General features: G+C 37.4%; 1 protein-coding gene across 2 annotated transcripts in view; it reads right to left on the bottom strand.

Annotated features, from left to right (window-relative positions):
* FAM185A (family with sequence similarity 185 member A) overlaps nucleotides 1–25,217 on the bottom strand; it is a 38,081-nt gene that overhangs the window by 9,952 nt on the left and 2,912 nt on the right. For both annotated transcript variants that reach the window (XM_059472400.1, XM_059472399.1), the window contains exons 2-7: nucleotides 20,961–21,070; nucleotides 17,660–17,752; nucleotides 13,190–13,328; nucleotides 9,047–9,088; nucleotides 3,565–3,660; nucleotides 1,153–1,287 (exon numbers count right to left, since the gene is read on the bottom strand). In XM_059472400.1, the coding sequence (XP_059328383.1) occupies nucleotides 1,153–1,287; nucleotides 3,565–3,660; nucleotides 9,047–9,088; nucleotides 13,190–13,328; nucleotides 17,660–17,752; nucleotides 20,961–21,070 (615 nt within the window). The remainder of the gene's footprint in view (nucleotides 1–1,152; nucleotides 1,288–3,564; nucleotides 3,661–9,046; nucleotides 9,089–13,189; nucleotides 13,329–17,659; nucleotides 17,753–20,960; nucleotides 21,071–25,217) is intronic.

The following is a 25,217-nucleotide window of genomic DNA, read 5'->3' as shown; positions in this document are numbered from 1 at the left end:
TTTAATGTTGCCAAAGTAGCAGATGATTGATTGGCTGGTGGTCCTCATTCACTGAGAAGTCTTGTTTTACTGCTGAGGTGATTCATTACACCAAGTCATGCTAGAACCTGGGGTCCTTCCACAGATTTCTACCCTGACAACCTCTAATTATGGTTTTTGTAGAAACTGTATTTAATAACCAGTACTAAATTTAAGGGCTAGTTACTGTTCCTAGGCAGGAAGGGATACATAAGCAGGCTACATACTAAAATTATATAATTACAGTTCCAATGTTTTCCTGACTCTGAGATCCCCATCTTACATGGGGAAGGAAGAGAGCTTTTGTGCCTATTTTCTTAGGTTTAAAACTCCAAGCCTTACCCCATCTGCTGTCACAGCAGGTCACACTGACATAACACATTCAAACAGAGCTGGAGCCCTCAGACACACTCAGTTAATGTTTTCTCTAGAGCAAACTGTGGAATTGGTAAAAGCAACAGCCTTAACTTCTAGATAGCAGCATCTGGAGTGGGGGAGAGAAATACACACCCTGACAGTGAATTGTGCAACTGTTTTCTAAAGCACGAAACAGCAAGACCTGAGATTCAATTTTAATTGCCTTATAAGAATGGTTCCAGTAATTGCAGGTACCTTTCCATGTACTCTGTCTCTATTCCTCCAGCTCCAGCTTCTTCTGCTCTTCTCATCTCCCACCCATCATTTCTCAGCCTATCTTGCACTACATACTATTTATAAATATGCCATTATCCCTTTTATTTCCCCCCCTTTGACTCAGAAACAGACAGATTTTTTAAATTATTATATTTTGAATACAATAGATTGCTTAGGAAAGTCTATGTGAGTTTCTAAGCCAACAAAGCAATGGGTCAAATTCAGCCCTGAATTATCTCCCACAAATTCACTGGACTAACACTAAGGAGGAATTTGGCTCTAAGGCTTTTCTTAGAAGTTGATTACATTCACAAGCCATTTACCAAATAAAATTTTAACGTCATCCAGTAACATGGGGAGTAGAACAGCACAAGCAAACACCTGAAAGTGAAGCAGATTAAACAAGCAGCTGCCAAGGGCAATAAACTAATAAAGAAATGTAGATGCCTTTGACTTAGGCCAGACAGACATTTATTGGAAGCCAAGATTAGTAAGCCTTACCACTTAGTGTTACATGATCATCTTTGGAGGCACTCTGTGTTTCTTTTAACTGGATCTCTGAGCTCACATCCACTTTTTTTCCAGACAGCTCTAAATAGGCTTTGAGAGATGCAGGTACCTTGACTGTAATTGAACCTGGTATAAAATGAAGTGCAAGCTAGTTAGTTTAACCCTGAGATCAAAGCATGAAATACTCCATTATTTCACTAACTCCAATCAAATCATCCTTTGGTTGTGCTTGGTTGGGTTTTTTTTAAAGTCTTCAGAAACAGTAACCTCTTGTTTGTGGTCACTGAAAGGATAAATGAAGGTATCTTCATTTATCATAAACAGAGTATGTCCTATATAGAAAATGGCATCACAACATTTCCTTCACAGACATGAAAATAAATAGTTTGGTAGAGGATGTTATTACAGGAATGATCAAGGGAAGCAAATATAATAGATCTCACTAAGTTCATCTTCTAGTTGTATATTCATATTCCAGAGGAAGGACAGGGCAGACTTGACAAATAACCCAGTCACTGCATGGCACATGATGAAAGGATTGCTCCTCTGGAAGGATGAGGGGCTGCTCACTCACTGTGAACACTGGCAATTGTCTTTGCTTTACTGCTCAGGGCCAGCTGTTCACACCTCCAACAGATGCAGTCTCAAAACTGACTATCCAGTTTAGACTGTGCATCACTAAAATGTAAACTAGTAGCAAAATTGCTGCTTTGGTGGCCTGAATAATTCTACTTTGAGATTAAAACCAGAAATTCTGACTTCTGCTGCCCCTAAATATCTATGCATCAGACCAAAGGCAGACACTGGGCCCCCAACCTGGCCACATTAGTCATCTTTGGAATAACTCAGTCACAAAGTCTGAGAGCTCTCTCCTACACATTAGATCAAAAACATGAGAAATTCAGAATATGCTTCCTTTTTATGTGTTCCTTAGTTTTTGCTCAATTTCAACATTTACTTTAGAAAAACAAAAAACAGTTTCTTGACATCCATCCCAGAAGCTTCAGCAGAACATGGTAAGGATAACAGCAAAGAAGTACCAGAAAGCAACCCTGGCTGAGCAATTCACACACAGCAGAATCACTTGCCTGTGACAGCTCTGATGAACAAATTACTTCCAGTATAATTTAGGCCTGCATTTTGCTGGATACACAAAAGCCTTAGAATAGGAAAGGGAAAAGGTCTTCATCTTTGGGTCCTCTTTGGAGAGTTGCTCAGTGATGACTCACAAAACCCAGCACACATGCAGCTCATTTAGCACAAGTGGGACATTTTCTACACTGCAGCTGTCGGCAGTTACTCTGAATTTACAGGGTAAACAGAGCTTCAACTTTGCCTTTACTAAACTGTGCTGCCAGAAGAGATGTTAGAAAATAGTTTGAAAATAACATTAATTAGCTTTTATTGAATATATTCCTCTTTTCTTCTAGCTCAAAGAGATACTAACTTAGCAAAGTAAGTGATACTAAAGGTAACCAAGAAATAATATAAAAATAAACATCTTTGCACTAATGAAGCCAAAATAGATTGTACAGAAAGATGCACTAATTATTTCAATTCATTGACACCATGAGTCCCATTTTGAGTAACTGTTAGGATTTAGCAGGGCACAGGCTTTGTTTCACAGGAGACAGAAGTGGACCAAACCACCCGAAGTGTCTGACACGACATTAAAGTCAAGTATAAAAATGCTGTGGTGTGTTTTGGCTTGGTTTGGATTTTTTTTGTTTGTTGGCATTTTGGGTTTTTGGTGTTTTCTTTCTTTTTTTCCAAACTAGGATTAACAAGATGCATTCAGGTCTCTGTAATTTACAGTATCATATCTTCAGAATGGCAAAACTGAATGAATTCAGCAAAGCAGATTTTAATTCAACTTTATGTGTGAGCTTTTAACTATGAAGAGGAATTTAACTGAGTAAGCAGGAGAGAAAAAGAAGGAAAATGGCAATGTAAGGCTCTCGCATCTTTGCTTTTCTGCCTTCAAATTTTCATAGTAGGACATTTCAATCAGAAGGCAAGAAAAAATAAATGTGTGTGCCAGTGATCACTGCACATACAGCATCATGGAGAAAACTGTGCTCAAGGCAAAGGAACACTGTAACCCTAGTCAGCCTTGCAAAATTCTACTGGGCATATTGCCAGACAAAAAAAAAGAGAAACATTGAAAAACACAAACACATTCAATCCATCTTAAGTATTCTTGTTCCTGATAGAGCTTATTGTATTTTAAGTATTTATAGACATCTTCCAATAATGATACCAAAAAAAAAAAAAAAAAAAGGAAATAACCAACAATCAGAAACTATCTTTTACAGACAGATAAAAAAACCCAAAACAAACCCTTATCTCCTTTTCTTTTACATCAAAATCTGCTAGAAAAAAAATTTGATTTAGTTTGCTAACCTTTCTGGGATTTCAGATCCACTTTTCTTAATTGACTGACATAAACATCTATTGTCCCATGATATGTAGAAGCTTTTAGACTTCCATCTGATGAATCTAAAAAACAAAAGAATTTGTGTATCATCACTCTTTTTAAGTAAACATTTTCCAGAATATTTCTTTATACCTCAAGCTGATTTTTATCAATTCTTTTGTGTTTGAGAATAATAATATTTATTAATATTCATAATAATTTACAGATTATACATAATATACATAATAATTTACATAATATACACATACAAAATAATTTACAGACTGTCAGCCTTCACTTAGGATTTTTCAGAAACCTGTTACTCTATCTCCCCACTCCAGGACTGGGGCACACTCTGCTCCTCAGGCTGTGGCTCTGCAGTTATTCTACATTACAAGGGCCCAACAGTGCACATCTTTCTATAGGAATGTCTTTATCTTTGTGTGAAAATCAAGCATGAAACTTGAATACTAATATCTCTTTTAGCTTCCAAAAGAGTTCATTTGCTGAGACCCTGTGCAGGGAGAACTTTACCCAGGAAAGATACCCCATGCAGAAACCAAGCAGGGGCGCACTGCAACATCTTGTTACACAGAAAAACTGAACACAGGCTGATTTGTAAGGTCTGATTCACTACATCTGAGTTATCAACAATTGTTTAATATGTCCGGGAAAACAACATTATTTGTTCTGTGCCTTGGATTAGAGAGGCCTAAATTTTCTTTTATACCTTATTAGCAGAAATTTATGATCATACAACTTTGCAAAGAAGTATTTTTACAAACAGAAAGCCTTTAAGAAGCTTTAAGTGTATACTTGAGTAGTCTTTATTTGCAATGTACTCCAATTTTAAATACACAGACTTCCACAATATTAAGTGAAGTCCCAAAGAGTTCAATTACTTTCAAATTACTGAGTTCTAACTACTGAACAAGCTTATACCTAATAAAAACTGCAAAGAAATTATAAAAAAAAAATCTAGAGGAGCATAAAAAATACCTTGGTACACAAGCAAAAGGCAGTTACTGAGAGGTATTTTTAGAGACAATGCTAGAAATTAAACTATTTGCAAGAAATCCTGAGACACTGATAGACACTGGTTTCTGAATATGCAGAGAAAAACCCCAACAATCAAACTGTTAGAAGTAGCTAAAAAAAATAAAACTTGAATGAAAAAGTTTTAAAAAGTAAAAGCATTAATGAGAGAATGAACCTGATTAACTAACAAGGATGTCCCATATTAACCTTTTATACTTGCCATACAGTTTTAGCTCTAAGCAAATTCATCTGGAGCTTTTCTGATCCCAGGTTTCAAGCACAGATGCCAAAGATAAGTGCATTGCTTACAACAGCAAAAACACAGAAAAGAATCTTTATCCCATAGCTAAAGCTGATTTCTTTGGAGGGGAAAGTAATCAAAAAAACCCAGCTAATCCATACTTAGTCAGCTGAGAAACTGAGAAGGGCTTTGGCTAAAAAGAAAACATTAATAACTAGAACTGGATGTGAATGCTTCTGCCATTTCAAGACTGTACTAAAGAAAGTCTGTTCAAAATCTGAAAGAAAAAAATTAACTCTTCATTAATAATGAAGAGTTTTGCTTGTCTAAGTGAAAATGAAATATTGATTGCAACTGGTGATTTTCTAAAAGGTTGTTCATAATAGTTGAAAAGTTAAAGTCATTAGAACTGGAAAATCTGACATGCATCAACCTTTTAAATGCACTTTTTTAGCAGTGATCACTAGAAGTTTTCATGCAAAGGCTGTTTTTGCAGAGATTCCCCCATCAAATTTAGTAACAGCCAACTACCAACTCCACATAACCTTGACAGAGATTTGATTTTGCTGGCAACAGATACAAGAAACATCCAGCCTTTGACTCTCCTGCTTTCAACAGAACCTAGAATAAGTTCCTTTATCTATTCTAGGAAGGAAGAAGAGTCTCCAGTGACAGAAGAGCAGCTCTCTCCAGGGAGAACAGCTACAAACAGTCCACATTCCACCAGCTGATGGTGCTTCAGAGGGACAACATCGATCCCCTGAAGCCTTTCTCTTCCCACTTCTCAAATGCAAAAGCAGCTCCTGTGGGATTCTTCCCGGTGGGAAGGTAACTTTTGTGAATCTGCAAGACTGAACAAAGTGTTTTTCCTAGATCTTCAATTAATAAATATTAAAATAAAAAGAATTCTTGTTTTGTTAGAGATTGGATGGTGTTGGCAGAAGGCATCAACACGAATAAAGGATGCAGGAGGAGGGCAGGAGGGACAGACTCACCCAAGGCACAGATTTACCAGAAAAGCCAAAAACAACCTTGAGGGAAATGGAACACTTTTCCACTGAGGAGCACTGTTTTGGGAGGATGACTTGCCAGATTTTGACTCTCTGAGTATCTCACTAATACAAAGTTTCCTATGGCTGAAGAAACTTCAGCAAGTTTCAAAACCACCAAAAGCTTGGCAGCACTACCCAAACACTAAACCTGACACTACAATACTGCACAGCAAACAACTGTTAAGCTTTGACCTATGGAAGTAATATGAAATATATTTCATAGAAACAACTGAATATGATTTATGTAACAAATGTTACAGATATGATATTAAATACAAGTGTGTAGATACAATTAAGAATACCAAGAAACATAAAGAGTTCATCACTTCTGCAAAGTCCATAAAGATCCTGTTTCAAGTTTGTCTCTAACTCTTAACAAATAAAGGGGAATAAAAGGAAAATTAATTAAAAAAAAGATAAGGCACAACAGAGTGCACAAATATAAATAAATAAATATTTCAACAATGAAAAATTACCCCATACTAAGAAGCACAGACTGATAGCGTAAAATACATAACAAATAGCAATGGAGACAATACATATTTTATGGTTATGACAGATCAAACCTAAGGCAATTTATTTTCAAATATATACCCAGTGCTAGCTGATATGAATGTGAATAACTGAAGGTAAAAATAAGGAAAAAATGTATAGTTGAATTTGAGTTTGCTAAGGACCAACAGGGAAAAGGTTTTCTCCAGGTTTTTCAAGGAAGAGAACAAGGACAAAGCCTTTTACTGGAAATAGAACAGATGGTCAGCCTTGTGCAGCTTTAGCTATTTAAGAATTTACTGGTACTAGAGAAAAAAAGATTAAATAAAAGGGCACGGTGAAGCAAGATGTCCTTGGAAGGACAAAAGTCTGTTAAGTTTTATGGAAATAAATAGAGCTTGAAGAATAAAACCAAAGTCACATAACTTGAGAAACACTGCACAAAAAGAACAGTGAAAGGCCTACAAAGTTAACATTTAGCATCACTTTATCAGCCTAGCACTAAAGAAAGGATTAAACACAAGTGATCTTTACTTAAATCTAAGTAAAACCATGCTTTTCCTAATAGCACCTAAAGACTGACCTGTTTATGGTAAAATCAGTGACAAAAATCAACCTCTATAGGAACACAAAATATTTATCATTATTTGATTATAGACTGGAGGAAGCATGAAACTCCAAGGTATTTGAAGTGTGATGAAGATTGAATTCCTGCTCAGCTATCTATCTAGTATTTCTTATTGATAGGAAACTGGCAAAAATTCTTGGTTTAGTTCATTGTTCTAAAACTGTCATATGAAAAGTATTATAAGAAACTGAAATGTATTCACTAAATATACTTCATTATTATTATTAAGAATTCACTAAATTGCAGACAAAACTGAAAAATCCTTAGCAGTCCTGACCATACTCACCATGGGACCTGGCAGAACAAATGATGCAACACACAAAGCAAAGAAGTCTCACAAGGAAACAATTCCTTTCCTAACTAAACTATCCAGGCTATCCTTTTACCTACTCATGATCTATTTTCTATCCCAATATTCAATTATATCCATTACTTGTAAAGGCTCTTTTTGATCAATTACTCTGCCCCAAAAAAGCGCAAACAACCAATCCACCTGGCTTGCCTGCTTTGGAGAAAGGAATTTGGGGGTGAGCTCACTGCTCTCTGCAGCTTCCTGGGGAGGGGAAGGGCACAAGGAGGTGCTGAGCTTTTCTCCCTGGTGTCCAGTGAAACCTTGCATGGGAATGGTTCTTTTTTAGGAAGGACTGTTTTACAGAGAGAGTGGTCAAACGCTGGAGCAGGGTTCCCAGAGAGGCTGGTGCCCCAAGCCTGTCAGAGATAAAGAGCCCCCAAACAAGACACTCCAACTCTTGTTGGACTGGATGGTCACTGTGGGACCCTTCCAACTGAAATAAGGCCTTCAGCAAACTGGTTGAGTAGGAAGTGTTCTCACATTTTAAGACTTGAAAGTCTGAATCTTCAAAGTGTTTTACCTTTAGAAAAATCCATAAAAATACCAGGGATGTTTGGTGCTCTTTAGGAAAAGATGAAGACTATCTAGTGCTGTCAGAATTGAAGTCTGAAAAATAGTTTCTTCAACAGTAAGAGTGTCCCAATGATTAAAAGCTGAACCTGGTTAGTTAAGGAAAATAATCATCATCTGTTGATGGAAAAAGCTACCTCCTATATTAAGAAACCTTTATTTAAACACTCTTCATACCCTATGAGTTTATTTAAGAAAAGGAAAAACAGTCTAGCAAGTTGAATTTAATTCTGTGGTTTAATGACTAACTCATAAGAATGTGTCTTGCATTCATTTTCCAGGAATGCTAATACAGAGCTCTTAGAAACACAAGAAGAGTTGTTAACAGTCCCTGAACACATCCTAGACACGGTCCCTGAAACATGCTGAGTGAGTGACTACAGTTAAAATCTTCAAGATCAGGGCCTGAGGAAATCTTTCTACATTCAAAATATACAAAATCTTAGACAAAGTTCAGTGTTACTTCAATTTCCTGCCATATCAATAATTAGAATTTGAGTTTCTCACTTTGGTGTTTGTGTGCTATAAAATGCACTGATATAAGGTACACCATAACTGATAGCTCTGAGTTACCCTGTCATATAAATTCCCAGCTTCCCAAGAAAAGGTTTATGAGCTGTTTCCATTTATGAAGGGAAAACTATTGGCATAATAGTTTGAGGACACTGAAATTATCACAAGCCTTGCCATTACCTCCCCAAATAAGTAATACATCAATGATAAGCTTCCTGATATAAAAATTAAATATAGCTAATCACTAATAGCAATAAATATAAGAGAGAACTACAGTAAGGGCACAACTGCATTTGATGTAGACTTAAGAATTTTCTCAGTCCTTTTATCCCATTTATATCTAAAAGATGACAGCTAGACTCAGTCTCACTTGTGCAAAGTCCAGTGAGATCTTGTGCCTTGCCCAACCACAAAAGGCTGACTTTGGCAAGGGTCTTATTCAGCCACACTTATCAGGGCTACTCCTGAAGAGGAGGCAAAAACATCTGTGTGAAATCACCTCCTCTTCACTTCCCCTGTGAATATTTAGTCTTTAGAAAGGATAAGGGAAGAGCAAAAGAGACAGAGAGAAGGCAGAACCTACCTACTGTGATACTCCCTCTTTTGGTCTGAAGGTTGGTATTACCTATAATGAAAAGGGGAAAAATGTTAAAAACATATTATTGAAACATATTATTTATTTATTAATATTGTTGCTTTACAAACAGAAGTCTCAATATATATGGGTTATAATTAAGTGATTCCAGACAAGATAGACATTGAGTGAATTCAAAGATACCACCTGGATTCGAGGGAGAAAAAAATGTAGAGAGGTATGTGCAAGGATAATGCACAATATTGCCTTACTTTACTTTGGGCAATTTTTTGTTAATTGCTATGATGCCTGCAACAGCACTAGAGATGATTTAAATTCAATTGCATGAATAACAGTTTCTGTTTTCCTCTTTTATATACCTATACCCCATCTCTGCTGGAGGGAATCTTATGTGTTACCTGTAAAGGCAATTTCCTGGACCCACTGAACATTTCCTACTCCCTCCAAACTTACTCTTTTTTAAGAGTACACAAAACTCTCACATTTTGTAAGAGTTTTGTGCATGATAACCCCTTGTCAACATTTCCATTGACTTCAGTTGGAGTATGTTGGACAAAGTGGAGAACATCAAACAAAGCGTGTAAGGCACAAAATGTAGAATGGTCTTCTACTGAACTTGCATCACTTTAAACAGGCACAAGTGTTCCACCCTTGAAATTTCAAAATACTTATTCTGCCCTTACAGCTACAACATTAGGAGAATCTGGAAGGACAACAGATGTACCTCCTAACAGAAGAGACATCTATCCTACTAACAGTCTAACTAAACTGTACAAACTTCTCCATTTCCATGCATAAATGTGTCACAGAAAATGCTCTAAATTAAAAACTAAACCACACCATGTCATCCCTGCCATTCTCTCATCCTCCCAAGAGAAAGGCAGAATGAAGACTAATGCTGATCACAGAAACTGAGGGCAGTTTAGCAATACACAGGAACCATAATTTTCAGATTTTCAGAAGAGGTTTTAAAAATTGCAGATGGATTAAGCTCTACCCTATCTTGTGTAATTACACAGTAGTAAACAACCATTAGGGCAGAGTGTATTCCACTGTATATGACCTGTATTTTTCTTAGTGGTTCATGGGCTGAAAGCTAGAAAAGCAGCCTATCATCAACAGTCTTAAATTCATCTTTTCAAGCACATACTGGACAAAATACTTAGGAGTTCTAAAAATCAGAGCAGAAACAAAAGCATTTTCCAATGACCTTGAAAGATGTTTGGCTTCACTCTTTGCTGTTTTTAAAATCCACGCTATAATTTTCCCATCCTTTCCCTCATTTTCTCATGGCTGGCACTTAGTTTGGTACAACCTACAAAAAGACCTGGGGTTTTGTCAGCCAGCAGCTCCCATGGAGCAGCTGAAGGTAGATCAAATTCTGTCAGCATACAGCCCCTGCGGCTGTTCTGCATTTTTCTGGGGGTTTTCTTACCTGTTTTCATAAGCAGACCCTTGAAAAATATGCAACATGTAGAAATCAAATTCCATTTAGCTACATACTCCTAGGGCAGAACCACCAATGCTGCACAATGTCAACACATTCTGTGAGGCTGCACTTAGAATATTGTGTCCAGTTCTGTGTTTTCAAGTCAAGAACGACACTGATGTCCTTGACTAAGGCCAGAGAAGGCTATTGAGAAGATCAGGGACCCAGACCAAGCTAAAGATGCCCTGAGAGCATGTTTGTTTTGGTTTAAAAGGAGAAGGCTGAGGAGTCTTCTTCTGGCCTTCAACTACCTAATGAGAGGTATAGAGAAACAAAGACATTCTTCTCATGGTGGTGCAACAAGAAGTAGGAAGAAGTAGCAATAATGGATACAAGTTGTAATGGAAATTATGATTAAAAAGGTTTTTTCCCTGACAGAAAAATAATTCAGGAGTGAGTGGACCAAGATGTCCAGAAAGTTCATACAAACTCTGCATTTGAAAATACTCAAAGCTCAACTAGACAAGGCTTGAGCAAGCTTGGTCTAACTGAGCCTACTTTAAACATTAGTTGGGAAGGAATTTGACATCTAATCCAAATTTAAACTAGATTAAATAAATTAATAGCTAATGCAACTCAACCCAAGACTTTGGGACTGCTGCAAAGGGGGGTTTCCTGTTCCTCCCATGTGCCCCTTGGTAGAGAAGGCTCACTGTAATGGTATTGGCTCTTAGATAAAGAATAAAGTCCTCAGGAGCAAATTTCTTTTTCAGGTGTAAACTCAAAAGCTTAATAGCACCTGACACCTCTAATGCTGTTACAGAAGCTGATGAAAATTACCCAAAACAAACTCCTTTAAAACAATGCATGACTCCTTTGCCAGAGGAGCATGAAGCAAATGAGCAGTTGTGGAAGTTTGAGCTCTCCCAGTGTCCTGATATTACAGCCTGAGTTTCAACCACAAAATGTGTCTCAGACAGGTTTGTAAAGTCTGTGCTGCCCTAACTTCAATTTTCCCAGTGCAAAAGCAATGAAATCCAGCTAAGTTTTGTGCATGATGTGCTGATTTGATGCCACCTATAGTGTTAGCTGTAGGAAAATGGTGACTTAACTGCCCAAGAAACAAACAATCTGTCCAGGTGTTTACAGACAAAACCATTGGAATTGAGGTACCTCAAGAGCAAAAATCAGAAGTGAAAGTCACCATTTTTTAATAGCAGAAATTTATATTAGGAGTTATCTTGTCTGCTAATACATGTTGGTATACTTTAAAAGCCTTGGCTATTAAACATGACTGGGGAACATGATATTGTACAGAAAATATTTTTTCTCAAAAAGTAGGGTAAAATTACCAAGCAAAAGTTAATGTGCAATTTTTAAAAAAACATACAGCTAAAATAACATTAGGTGTTCCAAGCCCATTTAGTAGAGCGGTCATAAAAATAATCCTGAAGTAACATAAGAAATGTCTGCATAATTTGGACACAATTCTATTTGTTTTCACATTGTTTTCCAGCTTAATGGCAACAGGCATTACTGAAGAAAGTAAGTTCTTAACTACAGCAGTTATGAGTTCATTTTTGTAACAAGAAAATAAAAATTAACTCTTGAATGTGCACAAAGACTGAACCTGCTCACAAACTGATTACTCCACAATATCACTATAAAAGTTAGAAAAAGCCAAATCAGTACAGCTTATTAGACAGAAGTTCCAGAAATAATACAAACCTACATGTTAGAAAAACACAATTACAAGAGAAAAAGCAGCTTATTTCTGTCGGTGCATGCTAAAATTAACTTTACCTAAAAGGTTTAGAAACCATTCTCACATTTAATATAAAGGGACAGAGGAGTTGCTCCTTCAAGGAAGAAAGAAGTAATTTCTCAAGCAAGATGACAACATAATTTCTTAGCAATTGTAGTAAATTCTTTTTAAGGGATATAGCTGAAAATCTGGAACTCTGACAGAGCTGAGTAATTTTCTTTGTGCATCTTCCAGTTTGTTTTACTCAATGTTAAATCACCACAAATGCATTATAGCACAGTCTGAATTCAGTGGGACTTTTGTTAAATCAGAAAACCACACCAGATTTGAACCTCAGCTGCTGCTTCAATAAAATACTCTGTAGTTTATTAGTTTTAGATCTAGGGGAAGGACACCAAAGGGTGGATGGTTTAGAGACTGCTAAGAAGTTCTAAGAACTTCTTCTAAAAACAGAAACTGTCACCACTCTTAACGTAAGATGCCAGCAAACACACAGGCCATTTCTAATAAAAACTTCTCATTATGACTCTCTCCAACAATAGTTCTTAGTAGGTGATCTGTCTAAGAGTTGATTTTCCTATGAAGAAAATAAAAGATGGGGAGAGGGGAAGAGAAGCCTGCTGACAACTTTCAGTATCGTTTTCATTGCTGAATTTTAGAATATTTTGATGTTCTTAGTATGTGTTACTATATGAAAGACATTTCTTTATTATAACATATGCTTTTTGCTATTAACAAGTGTGGTTATGAAACTGTTTTCAAAAATACAGTCTGCTAGGTGGCAAAAAATCAATTGCCTCTAAGAGAAATAGAACTGTTTTGCTTGCATACTGTGCACAGGTGATTTAGTGACAGTCTATGCATTGGTCCATTTGTTACTGTCAACATTACTGGACACCTTCAAAGCAGCTTCATTTGTGACAGACTTCCTTCTTACCATGAACACTTCCCAGCATAATATCACCAGATTCTGAAGAGAGAGATGCTGATTCTGCATAGAGATACTTAGTTTTCAGCAGCCCATCTTCAGTGGATATATTGATGGTTGTCCCCTGCAGCTTCTCTATATTTACACTCTAAGAGAAATAAACACAATCAACAATTTGTCATCACAGTTTGAAAAAGCAGTGGGAAGTAACACTGTTAAGACACAAAACAAATGGAAAGCAGTTGCTGGTGCAGGAAAAATGGAATCAGGTTCTTAGCTAAAGGCTACACAAGACAAAACAAAAAACCTCATCCAAGAGCTCTGACTCAAGAACTAATGATTCTTCACAATATTCCTGAGTTATTACATCCACAGTTCAGGTGAAGAACCCAAGTAGTCACAAACAGAGGAAAGAAAAGCTTAATTTAATTTTCAAAAATTAAACACTTCATTCTGAAAAGCAAAATGAATTATTAACTTTAATTACGAAGACTGAATCTTCGTACAGCATTATGACAATTGGAGCATTGATGATCAATTTTCTGCCACCACAAATTGAAATATCCTCTGTCTTGTTACACACAGCTATTTATGAAGATTTTTAACTGGTTTACATTGTAGATATATCTTTGGTGAGGGTTTGCAAAAAAGCCCCACCCAGCTGCCCTTTTTCTCAGCATAATTTTCCTATTACCTTGGTTACTCAGGCTTCTATTCTTGGACTTAAGCCTCAAGGCATACAAAGCCTTGAAAAACCAGGGATAAGATCACCATTTCTACTTCTTAGCAATAGAAACAGAGAGAAAGGATAGAATGTGGAAAGTTGCACATTTGGGAAATAAAAGGTGACAGATGAGCTTATCTATGTAAAAGTGATGAGTCACATGATAAAACATCAATGTATTTGAACAAAACATAAAAATTCACATCCTTGTGCAGCAACCATATGAAACTGAATTCTGTTCTGTTCAGTTAAATTCAATTTATGATGGAAGAATGCAATAGCTCATACCTGAACCCCACTCAATTAGTTTCTATTTTGCTTATACAGACTTTCAGTGAATTGCACAAAATCCTCATTCATTATGTGAAACAATACATGGCTTTCTAGATCAAACTGTGCCTCACTCAAATTATTTTTACATCCTCCTTGTCATTTTAGCATTGCCATCTTGTGCAAATAAAGTTAATATAAAAAAATAAGTCTGTTAATCCTTCCAGTATAATACTATATAAAGAATCAGCTATGGATGAAGCAAGAGATATTCTGACAAATAACTACTAGTGTTACACAAACTCAGTGCTGCACTGTATCCCAAAAACTGAGCTGAAGAGGCTGCTTTAGTATGGGCTATTTGACAGCCAAATTACACTGTGGCCTTAGCCATCTATTCACACTGAACTACTAAATTATAAGATTACAGAATGGAACTACTGGGCTTGAGACTTTTCCCATGCTACAATACTGATTAGATCTCCAATAATTTAGCAAAATACATTAAACTTTAAGAAAATCAAAATGCTATGCATAGCCTATGGTAGAATTAGAGATATGTGCCAGTCAATGCCTACAATCACTGCAGGTGCTGCTGCTTAGAACTGTGCTACAGACAGAAACAAAATCCAGTAACAAAGGCACAACTTGTCACTACTGAACACAAACTTTTCATCTAATACTGCTTGCAACAAAACCCTAATAACCAGAGATCTTAAACACTAATTTACATTGCATCTGTCCTAGGGATGCTTCCCACTCCCCACCCTGCATGGCAAAGTGCAAACCTGCTGTGACACATGGTCACAGCAGCAAGGAAAGGGAAAGGCACTCTCATTTTAGGCTCTATGATCCCACCTGTTCTAAGAGTTAAATGATTTGCAAAGAACATTTCCCATTTGAAGGCCATCACTGATATCAGCACAATGAAAATAGTGCAAAGCACACTTGAAAGGGGAGGAAGAAAATAAAAATATCTGCATAGTTTGGATACAAACTGGCTGCCTTGTGGCATTCCTAACCAGGCAAAGGGAAATTCAAATAGCTACCTCTCTTCCTACAGAATGCAAGTTTTAATTCTATTTAGATATATTTATTTGTTTACAATAAAGCACTTAATTTTTAAATGATCTCACATACCAACTCTTTTACCAGCCTCAACTGCCTTTCTTAAAATTGCACAATTTTAAGAAAGTAATAAGAAGAGTTTCCTCAGCTCCAGATCAAAAGAAGTTACTGTAAACAATAAAACAAAAACTACCAATACAAAGAAGGTTTGTTTCAGAATAACCCAAATCAGGGTAAGGGCAGGGAGGAAGGGGAAGTCAGACTGCTCAAATATAAGAATAAAAAAGTATTTCAGATGGGGAAAGCATGGAAAAATAGGATTGCTTTTCAATGAAAATAAATATGCTTTCAATCCCAAATTCTTTAACTCTTGTGGAGTTTTGGCAGAACACAGATGTCTGGCTCGACAAAGCAAGTGTTATAGAAAAGTCTCCATGGCACAGATTAGCTAATAACGCCCCAGGCAAACCAATTTCTTTATTTTTGTCTATTGAACCACCAGATTGTCAGGAAAAAATTCCTTCCCTTGGGCATGGAGACTTGGGGGTTGCAGTTCCTGAAACTGACCTCAGGCTCAAGTCCCATTGGTCTCATCTGCACAAGTCAGACTGAGAAGGTTTTACACCTGAACACATTCTCAAGATAAAAACTGACATCTTGCTATGCTTACATAGGAAATACACAGCTCCTTCTCCACACATTCCTGCTCTTGGCCTTCCTTTTTCTGCTATCATTGCTCAAATGCTTTACTAGTGTCTTCTCCCACTTCTCCCCTTAAAAAATATTAATTTTCCAAGTGCTTAGTGCCTTTTACCACATCCTCTCCCTCCCCACCTCCAGGAGGGGGCTGGAAATGCTGACAGAGCCATAATTACATAATGATGACTGCATCTGATGGAAGAAACATCTCACACAAGCACACAGAGGAGACATAAGGCTGACTGATTAGTAACAGAAGTGGCCAGCTGAGAAACAAAATCTGTCCTTCCTAACCACACTACAAAATTTGTTAAGTGAGAAGTTCAATAACATAAGCCAAAATATTGTTCTGTAGCTGTGAATTCGTGCTAAAATGACTCACTTCACTCACGTTACTACAGCTTTACAGCTCTAAGATTGACTTCTTGTAATATTACATACTACATACAAATATTTATGATCACAAAGAAGCACTTCAATTTAATCTGTATGACATTTGTTTTATTGTTTCACAAGGGTGATGTTTCTGAAAAGAGCTAATTTTTTTAAAAGCATTTAAAGGCTCAAAGTAAAACAATTTTCTGAACTATATTTTCCCATACAGATACAATTATCACATTTATTACACAAAAGGCAGTCTAACACCCACTTCCAAAGAAGCACAGATAAATTAATGCTGACAGTTTTTGGAAAATCCAATGGCAAGTTGCTCAGTTTACAGCAGGGCATCAAGAACAGCTCACAGCAGGCTCTAGGTAAATGAACTGACCTGGGAACACACACGGTGCACAGCAATGCCAAACAGCACTTCACAGAAGTGACTTTGGATGCCTGGAACTCACTAGTTTGGGCTCAAATCTACCCTGGCAAGGGAGGGTTACCCCATTCTCTGACTCTTCCCATTCCTGCTGGTTAAAGGTGCCCATGGACTCTGTCAGAGCACAGCCACAGCCACTCCCAGCCTTGGCTTGGCTCCACATGGTCACACAGCAACACCTCAGATCCAGGGAATCCTAATGCAGCCCATTTAGGTATTTTAATGGACATTACAATGCCTAAAACCAAGACTGGGTGTGAGAACTGCAGAGAGTTTAGCTCTACATTACTTTAAATAAAGGAGAATTGCCTCCTTATGTCAAGAAACAAAAGCAGCGTACAGTAGTTTGTGGTTAGTCTCATACTGCCATCTACTGAAAAAAACAAACTAGTTCTCAACAAAATTGTTCTGTTTGTGATTCTTCCTACTGCATCTCATAGCAAGATTACCTGTGATTACATTTCCTCAGCTGCAAAGAAGTCTGCAAAACCTTCTACTCCTCCATTCTTACATAAAACTACAAGTGTACAGCATCTACAAATATCAAGCCACTACCCACCAAAACTCCTGAGCCTTCTGCAGAGTCCAAATGCCTACATATTAGCCAAGGAGAAAGTTTAACAATGTCCTGAGGGGTCTATATAATTAAAGCTGATGGGTTGTATCAGTAGCATGACCTCTGTACTGATGGAATGATCACACACTTATTCTGCTTTCTGTGGAGCCTGTTTATCAATCCAAATCAAGCACAGGATAATATAAGTTAACAGACGAACATAAGAAACAGTGAAGTTACAATGAGAGTTATTTACATATTCTTTAGCACATTTTTTTAATTTAGTCCTTTTACAACAAATGAGGAGAATAAGCTATTGAAGAGAAAGTTTTACTTCCTACTTACCCCCTTTTCTGTTGCACAAATATCTGTATTGCCATAAAGTGTTCCAAGACCAATTACTTTACCACCATTTGTCCTTATATCAATTTTATGGCTCTGAAAAAAGTTAAAAAATCATACAGTTAGGATAACTGGTTCTCTAGTTATGGTTATCTTGTTTTTCAAGTTGTACCACATTAACCACTGGAAGCCTCAGTCCTGCAAAAAGAACCAGATTCTACAGTGTTTTACTGCACACAAATTCTAATTAAAATTGTTTTGCATAAGGTAAATCTCCAGTTAACAAATTAGCCAGATTAGAAGCAAACACTGCTCTATAACCCTTATAGCTTCCAGCTGTTGCTGCATACACAAGAAAAAAAAAGTACAGAAATACACATAAAACAATCTCAAAAACAAAACCAAAGCCACCAGCTCTTGTGAATAAAATATAGCCATCTGTAAAAGAGAAAAAAACTTAAAAAATTAGATTTAAATAGATAGTTCTCTCCTTCTACAGTAACATGATGAATTAAATGTTTCAATCTGCCATCACACTCCTTTGAAGCAGGTACACCATACTTGTTATCAGAATAATGATTAAACAGCAAGTTCTCCAAATATGTACCTTGAGGAGAATATGGGAACTTGCAAGATTGGAAAAACCAGTGTATAGCAAGGGCTCACCAGTGTGGCCTCTGATAGATCAGTAAAATAAAACCACAACATAGACACTAATTTTCCCCATCCCAAATTATTAGAATATCTTCCTAAGAAAAAACCAACCAGGCTTTCAGAGGTAAGTATTTCTAGAGACACCTAACAGACAGAAGGATTTGCTGAGAGAAGAAACCAGTTACAGTGGTGAAGCAGCTTTTTCACTAAGAGGAAGTATTCCACCAGCTGAAAGAAAAAAAGCAATAATTTTTCATAGCAAAAATTGTCTAAGCAAGGGAGAAAGGTTTGAATAAGGAAGCGGCAAAAGGCTGTCAAGACCTTAACAGATGTCAGAGGAAAACCAGAAAAATTTGTTCAGAAGAAGAGAAGGACACAGGTGCAGGATGAATCAGGCTCTGACAAGGGGTGTGCTGAGGAAGCACAGCAGGTCTTCTGCCAGTGTGAGAGAGATGCCTGGAAATTCTTGTTATCATCAGCACAGTCAAGAAGTAATTGAGGAACATGGAAACATAATTAAAGGGTTTCCCTGGTGGCATTGTCATCATAAGAAGCACCACAAAAATTTTAAAAGAAGTACTGCTTTCTCAATAAAGAATTTGTGAATAATTCATACTCTGAAGAAGACCAAAATGCCATAACTGCATTTTGGAATTACTGTTGCCATTAGTTGACCTAGAGACTTGAAAGGGATAGGGTGAATTGGACTTCAGCCAATTAAAAAACAATCACCATCCAAACAAAACAAAACAAAATTTAATAAAACCACCCTCAACAAATCTCACTGGCTGGGTAATGTCCACCACAGCAAAACTGCCAGAAAAAATCCATTAATAAGCCTCATAGAGACTCCTCCTTTCTGTTCAATTACTGGTATGCATGATTAAGCAAAGTAGAGCTCAAATCCTTAAGTCTTTTGTAAAGGCACTCTAGATTGCATATAAAAAAGCTTTGTATATCAAAAAGCTTTTTTAAATTACAATTTATACTAACAACTTCTTGCAAGTTAAGAAAATGAGCAGTTGTGAAGCTGTTTGCTGGTGCTCTTGAATAATCCCTGCATGATCAGATTTTTTCATTTGAAGTAATTTATCAACAATCTTTTCTCTCTCCTGTAAAGAAAGGCTCTCCTGCTTTGTTAGTTAATGAGGTTTGTTAATAACAGCAAACCAACATTAAAAGAGCTTTAATCCATCCAGGGGAGGGCACTATCCCTTCAGTTTGCTCAGTAAAGCAAATTCCCAGAAAGGGAACCAGCTCTTATGCTTCACTACAGCATCTGATCCATAACACTTTTAGTAGTTTTGGAAAAACCCTGAAGGCTGATACTTCTGTTTCTCCCAAATAATTCTGCTTCTCTGATAATACTGAATATAATTCCTGAAGCTTTATCAGAAAAAAATAGTTCAGTCACCTTACTAGAACAATAGTACTTAAAAACAAGATTAGACTAAAATCCAGCTCTTTTTTGTGAAATATATTTCACAAAATATTTTTTGTGAAAAATATTTCACATCTTGGATTGCATTTGAGACACGCTTCCCAGAAGTTGGTGTCTTTCCTCAAAACCTTCTTTTTCCATGACACCACAAAAAATTCTTGATGTGATGGCATGCCATGATTACTGCCATTATTACTGCCCAAAACCACCTTGTTTTCTCATGCTATGCAGTTTCTCATTGTTGTCATTACTACATAACAGAATAATTTTTAATGAAAATTTTAGGTGGGCATCACATAGTGCTATTAACTTCTGTTAGATTTTAGGTATCTTTAGAAGAGTAAAATTACAATTACACAGAATCTGGAAGCTTTAAGTTGGCTACAGTTCCCCAGTTGTAGAGCACACCTAGCTCTATTGTATATTACACCCCTCCCTAAGCTCAGTCTTCCCTACATCTGTTATAAAATCCTCTCTTACCAAACACAGAAAAATGTTAAAAATTTTCTCATCTCAAAACAAATTGACCCTTCTTTTGAATTTATACCAATTCCTGCAGATTCAATCCCAAACAATCAAGTGAATTTGATTCCAAATAGCATCTAAGTCAGATAAACTGTGATTAATTTTACAACAGCTTAAGTCAGCAAACTTGAAGCCTTAAGACTGAAAAAACAACCTCATGCCTATGATACATACAGTATATATCAGCTATATTTCAGTCAGGTATTTTGGACATGTAATGAGTAACTTCTGATTGAAAATTAACTTAAAGGGACTGTCAATAGCCCTGATATACCAATTATTAAAAAACAAAAAAAAAAAAACACATTAAAAAAAATCAGCAGCAACTTGCAAAGTCTTGATTGAGCAGGCACAACTCTTAAGCTACTAGACAGGAAACCCCAGTCTATTTCTTTTTCCTTTTGAGGGGTAGAGAAGACAGGAATCAGGCTCACTGCTGTCACTGCTCCTGCTGCCTTTGGCTATCACAGACACATGGACTTCTGACTCCTCCTTATTCACTGGTTTTGACTTTTGTGCTGCAATTGTATGCAATAATTCAAGGTGAGGTGCTGTGCACAGAGCAACATGAGTGCTGCAATGAGAATACCAGAGTACTTCTCATCTCCAGAACTGGTATTTAAGCTTTAACACTATATCCCACCACACAATCCCTTCTCAAAGAGTGAGGGAGGTTCTTTGTACCTTTATTGACTGCAAGACACTTGTCCCCTTCTCTGTTTCTATTTTGCAGTTATCACATTCTATTTTCTGAATCTTCACGCAGCCAGTCCCTGATGTTTTGATATCCAAATCTAGAATTAAAAAAGTGTTTTATTAGCAACAGAAAGAAAAAAAGTCAGATATCTTTAACATAGTATTTGATCATGTTACACACTGTAAGAGCCTGAATGAGGGATGTGGGACCCCAGGCAGCTCTCCAAAATGCAGTTTATTCCATCCAAGAGTTACAGCAGTCCAGGGTTGTGGGTGGCAGAGCCTGTGCCTACAGCTGTCAGCTCCAGCTGCAGGCAGGGCTGGACACCCTTAGTTTGGGTTACAATGCATTATAGACTTTGCTCTGCTGAGCATCTTAATAGAGTAGAACCAATCTATACCTTAACTTATCTATAGCCTATCATAACTACTATAATTACCATGTTCATGTTACTATTCTCCAATCACTAAAAGTTAGTACATTACAGTTTAAGCTAGAAGTTGTTTTTCAGTTTTCTTGTAGTGGAAAATTCTGAGACCTTTTTCTACTTGCAACTTTGCTGACTTGTTTGCCTGTGCTATCTTTACGCTTGGTAAAAACATCTTCTTTGGGGTGGGTTTATCCTTTGCTCTGAGCCATAAAAACCCCTTCTAACTAACACACCCTTTGCCTCCTTAGTTATCCAGTAAGACTGGCTCAGCAATTCTTTTCTTCTATATCAAAACTTCATTTCTATTCCTTCATCAGACTCAACATTTAAAAATCTTTCTGCTAAGCATACATACCTGTGAGACTTTCTTGTCAAACTTTCATCCAGGAAGGATGAAACAACAGAGTAACCAAACACAGTAAGGAAAAAGAGCAACTTCTTTGTTACTAAAAACCTGCTTGCTGTGTCTGACCATGCACTTTGAACAGCCTGAGTAGTCACTATCAACTATGAACACTGAAAGTTTAGCAAGCCAGAGTCTGAGATACCCAACTCCAAGAGAGAACATTAAGAAAAAGAAGAATGACTGTAACCTGTGGCAAGGAATCCGCAGGGTGTGAACCTTTAGTGAAGTCTCATCTTTTTCTTTTCAACTCCACCTCCATCTCCTATCTACCTTAGCCACCAATTCCATTAGAAATTCTCCTTAGACACTTGGGCACCCTGACACCCTCTTTGGGGTAGAAGGTTGGCAGGTGTCTGAGGCCACATGTAGAATAATAAGGTTCAACAGCACAAATACACAGGCCTTGCTGCTCCACCAGCCAAAGCCAGGCAGAAAGTGTTGGTGTGCATCATTCACCCCAGCCTCTGCAAAGCCTGACGTTGCCCTGGCATGAAGAAACACGTTTGCCTCTAGTCTGAGTCACCTCACCTTGCTACTGTTGCTTGCTACTGTTCATAGACTGCCACAAAGAAAAATCAGCAGGTCTTGTAGATAAGATGCAGGGGCAGGAAAAGCAATTTTCTGCTATTTGTCTCACCCTTGGGTTTAAGGAATGGAAAGAAGTTTTGAGAATGTACAGTCCGGGGATTCTGTCTATATTAATAATAATTTCTATTAATAATTTGTATAAATTACCACTATAGTGGCTGGCAAAAGGTAAAGGCAGGAGAGGAAAGAAGTGATTTAGTTCTTCTAAGGATAAAAGGTAAAAAGAAGAAAGTGTTTGCTGCAAGACACAAGAGAAGAACTAAGATCTGACAGGATCAGATAGTGAGCCCCATTACTCCCTAAAGGAAAGGAGATTATTTGGTAAAGAAACCTTCATTTAAGCAAATGTGAAAGTCTTCCCTTCACTGCCACTGCCTGCTAAGGTTATCAGAAAGATGGAAAGAATAATCAGCATGTTCAAAACAAGCTCTGCCCCAAGGAGATTCCCAAGTCAGACCTGTGAGCCAGCAGAGCCTGAAGATCAACACTGTCACACTGCTGCCCAGGACAGCAGTGTCCTCCTGTCCTGCCCCTGGCACCACGACAACAGTGAGCTTGCAGACCATGAACATGAGAGACTGAGAGCTCCTATTAACAACAAGTGGAAGTTTTGTCACCTGACAAACTAGGAGAATCCAAGAGACAGAGCTGAAACACAACACCTTTGCAGCAAGCATCATCCTCATGGCTGCAGTAAGCCAAGGTTAAATTTGGTGAAGGATGTGGACCACATTCAGAGGTTAACAATTCCTTAAGAAAAAAGGCTATAAGAGGTAAACTGGAAAGCAATGTTGGTTTTGAACAAGCTGTCTTGCCCAGACTGCTCAATTCACCCACTGGACAACTGCACAGTGCTTGGGAAGGTCTACAACCAAGACTTATGCTATTTTGTCTCTGAGAAGAGAGTCCCAGAACCCAGTTTGCTTGTGCAAATCTTCAAATTAAATCAGCTTGAAACCCTCCTGCTCTTACAACGGACAAGGAAAAGGCTTGAGAGTGCTCAGTTTAGTCATGATACAAACACACTGAGACTTTTACAAGAATAAGCTTAACAAAAAATCTTCTGATCCTGTAGACTGTGTTATTGCTATCATCTGAAAAGGTGGCTAGCTATGAAAGATGGGTGCTAAAAGAGGACCCAGAAATCTGAAAATTCATAAACAAGTCATTAAGAAACACCAGGGACTTCTGGAATACACTTTGTGCCTTATCCTCTGCAGTCACACCAGTTTGGTAGCCTTGATATAATAAAAATTAGTGGACAAGGAATTGAGCCTCTCTTTTTCCTTCTGAGTTCCCAAACCAAGGATAAACAACTCCATAAAGCAACAGACTGAAAGCTGGATAATATTGCCAATGAAATTTTAACAAGGAGGAACAAGATCCAATCTGTTTCAGTGCCAAAACTCCAAAAATAGCCAGTTTGATTCCTCCCTAGCAAAGACAAGGGCTAAAGCCAACTTTAGCCACATAAACCACAAAGAATGCATGAAAATCTTTGTGGTGTAAAAGACTTGTATCAGAAATTAAGATATTTAGGAAAACTGAAACCCTTTGGTAACAGAATGTAGTCAGAGGTACCCCAGGGTATTTAAGCACCCCAGTTATTAAGCTGCCTTAAGCTATAATACTTGAAATAGAGTGGATAATTATTTCTTTTCAGATGACTCAGCAGCCCTAGAATTATCTCAAATTATGGTTATGCAAGCCCTCAGTACAGTTTACTTCTGCATACTCATGCAGTCAATGTACAGTAACCAGAAATCAAAGGGCTGGTTTCAGGTTCAATTAACACATGCCAAAATAAATAAGCTTAATTAAACAGAAATACGTTGACATCCACCATCAATGAAGGTTAGATGTATCAGAGAAGATTATCAGATCATGTATGATACTGAAATCCTATAGGACTCAAAACCAGACACAAGGACAAACAGAGGATCTTCTGGTCCTACTAAGCTGCTTAGAGGTTGCCTTTGGTTTGAAATGCACATTTAAGCTCAGCTTCTTCCACACATGCTCTTCCTTCAGGCTCTAAGGAGCTTTAGGTAACTTGCAGCTTCCTGGATAAGCTCCAAGCTAAATTGTGAAAGCTGTTATGAAATGCCTTAACTTCCAAAGTGAAGAAAACAAGAAAACACTGAAAAGAGATTCCCATCAACCTCTCAACTTCCTGCAGCTGAGAGAGCTCAGGCAGAACCACCTGAGCAGAACAGAGCTAACATTTTCCTCATGCATCCAAGGAAAGGCAGAGAAAAGCCACAGTGCTTGCATAGCAACAACAGTTCCTTTCTGGTTTGAGATGTGTTTTTACAAGGGATAAGATCTTTTGTTTACGCAATGAAATTTAATGGATAATTCTTTTCTAAATAAATAAACAGAGCTACTCAAGCACAAACTAATACTCAGAAGATAAAAAAAAAAAAAAAACACGGACTAGAGCTGAAAGGCCACTTAAAAGTAGAATCTCAGCGCAAGCAAAAATTCCACTTCACTGAGTAGAAACTTAAAACACCCAAACCCCATACCTTTACATTTTTGTAAATATATCACTAGATGCACCTGGATGACAGCACGAACAACAGTAACATCCTGCTAATTATGGGGTGACAAAGAGGCACTTGTGGAAGGACATTACAGTCCACAGATTGTCCAGGGAACCTGAATTGCATGAACTTACCACAAACCCAAGTGGAACAGCTTAGAAACCCACAAAAAAAGAAAACTTGTTTCAAGAAGAAAACCTCTAAGACTGTCTGCAGTGCTGGCTGACATTCAGAATATAGTAAGAATCTCAAAGACAGGACAAAAACAAAATTA

The sequence above is a fragment of the Ammospiza nelsoni genome, chromosome 5, assembly GCF_027579445.1.
Source record: "Ammospiza nelsoni isolate bAmmNel1 chromosome 5, bAmmNel1.pri, whole genome shotgun sequence".
Lineage (NCBI taxonomy): Eukaryota > Metazoa > Chordata > Aves > Passeriformes > Passerellidae > Ammospiza > Ammospiza nelsoni.
This window is presented reverse-complemented; position numbering and strand designations above follow the sequence as displayed.